Genomic DNA, 1,879 nt, shown 5'->3' on the forward strand with positions numbered 1-1,879 from the left:
GATAATAGGATCTTTCCGTTGACGTTCAGCAGCATTCAGTTGCATTATGTTTGCTTTGCTGCTAGTCGTACGTATCTGTAACGACATAACAAGACGGTTTTCGAAAAGATACAAGGCGGACAAGTAGATCAACGAAACGGGGAAATCAAACACATATGTCAGCTTATTAAAAAAAAAATCGTACAACAGCTTCATGTACACAAGGTCAAGTTTACCCAATACATCTCTAATGTAGAGATAAACATTTGAAGCAAAATATATTCAGTCCGCTTTGCGATCTATTTTTCCATCCTTTTCTACATTTCTCTTAATGTACGATTTGACGTAGAAATCCAGAAACATGCCCAAAAAGAAAAGCGTCTGCGTAAATCCGGTCCAGTGCCACAGTTTCGGAAAACCGCAATCCATCCCGGTCAAAGCTGGCCTTCCATAGTGCACCACTAGATATACGAACTGCGCCAACTGCATCCTTGTAAGGTATATTTTGTACCGAGCCGCCAACGGAGATTTGTACGTGGTAAGGTTGTAGTACAAGTAGAGCAACGAATGTCCGATGGAGTTCCACAGCACTAGCACGAAGTTGTGACCTCCTGGCACGAATAGCGTTCCATAGTAGCTGATCAACACCATTATCGAATGATGATACACGTGAAGGAATGTCACCTGTGATTGCTTCTTGCGGAGCACGAAAAATACCGTGTCGGAGAGATCCAAGATCTTCAGGACGAAATAGGCGTATAAGATGTAAAGCTCTTCGTAGCCCGAGGTTGTTTTGGAAAAGTCAACCGACTGACAGACGTAGGACATGGTGGGTCGCTTCAGAAGATGATAGACCTGCAAGTTTAACAAGTTAATTTGATCAAAATCACAGATTATATTATTTTCTCACGTCGTAACTTACCAGAAACGAGAAGAGCACACCATTAGTCACAATTTGAACTATATTGTACATCCGAATGTATTTAGTTAAATCGTAAGCCTTTCGTGTAGCCATAAATCTGGGTCCAAACTTGAGAACCGTTAGCATATACACCACAATTATTGCCGGAACCTGCCAGTTCGAGCTCAACAACGGGAAATCGGCACTTCGAAGATCTGAAAATTTCAATTTTCACTTTCATAATGGTCTCACTAAATCACATTTCACTTCGAACCAAACCTCTATTCTTCCACATAAACTGATTGTAACTGCCGACCATTTTCGCCAGGACGATCTCCATGATTTCTGCCTTACAGCCTTTACAGCGGGAATATGTTATCCAAACTTTGCCAACAAACAACTCACGCTAATGTAACCCGAACGCACTGAACTTCCTCATTTTTATATGCCGAATTTGTGGAATCCCCAAGATCGTAATTTTAACCGGTGTGTCCCGCGTTTGTCGTCAGCATGTTTACGTCTCGTGATTTTTTCCCGGTGAATGGACTGGACATGTGGGTAAGTAGGTAGGCAGTACCTCTAAAAGCGTGCAGTTTAGCGTGGCAATTTGGCGCGTGCAATTTCGTGTGATGAAAAAAAGTACCCAATTCTAGACGACGGGCAGCGTGTTTGCTCTATACATTCAGGTATCCTGTAATATGCTGCCACCCACTTTACGTTTACCAAATCTATGACAAAAAGTCGAAAGAACAGAAGGTCGAAAAACAAAACGTCGGAAAACGAAAGGGATAAAACGTCGAAAGGACAAAATGTCGAATTATTTATTTTTTTCGGAAGAGATTTGTTCCTCCAAGAAATGTTTGTTCTCTTCCAATTATCTCCTTTCGACGTTTTGTCACCCAATCCTTTTTTCAGAGAAGCAAAAATATCTCTCTGAGCAAGTTATGTTCGAATTTTTAACCTAATGTCTTTCGATTTTTCGTGCCTAAAAAGTTAAAT

General features: G+C 41.1%; 1 protein-coding gene across 1 annotated transcript; it reads right to left on the reverse strand.

Annotated features, from left to right (window-relative positions):
* Positions 1-256: 256 nt before the first annotated feature.
* On the reverse strand, positions 257-1,313 carry LOC5565720 (elongation of very long chain fatty acids protein 4). The gene is made up of 3 exons (XM_001650049.2): positions 1,160-1,313; positions 902-1,095; positions 257-834 (listed from the first exon to the last, which is right to left on the reverse strand). The coding sequence occupies exons 1-3, from the start codon at positions 1,218-1,220 to the stop codon at positions 262-264; spliced, it is 828 nt and encodes a 275-aa protein (XP_001650099.2). The 5' UTR covers positions 1,221-1,313; the 3' UTR covers positions 257-261.
* Between the last annotated feature and the right edge of the window lie 566 nt (positions 1,314-1,879).

Source organism: Aedes aegypti, chromosome 3 (genome assembly GCF_002204515.2).
Source record: "Aedes aegypti strain LVP_AGWG chromosome 3, AaegL5.0 Primary Assembly, whole genome shotgun sequence".
Lineage (NCBI taxonomy): Eukaryota > Metazoa > Arthropoda > Insecta > Diptera > Culicidae > Aedes > Aedes aegypti.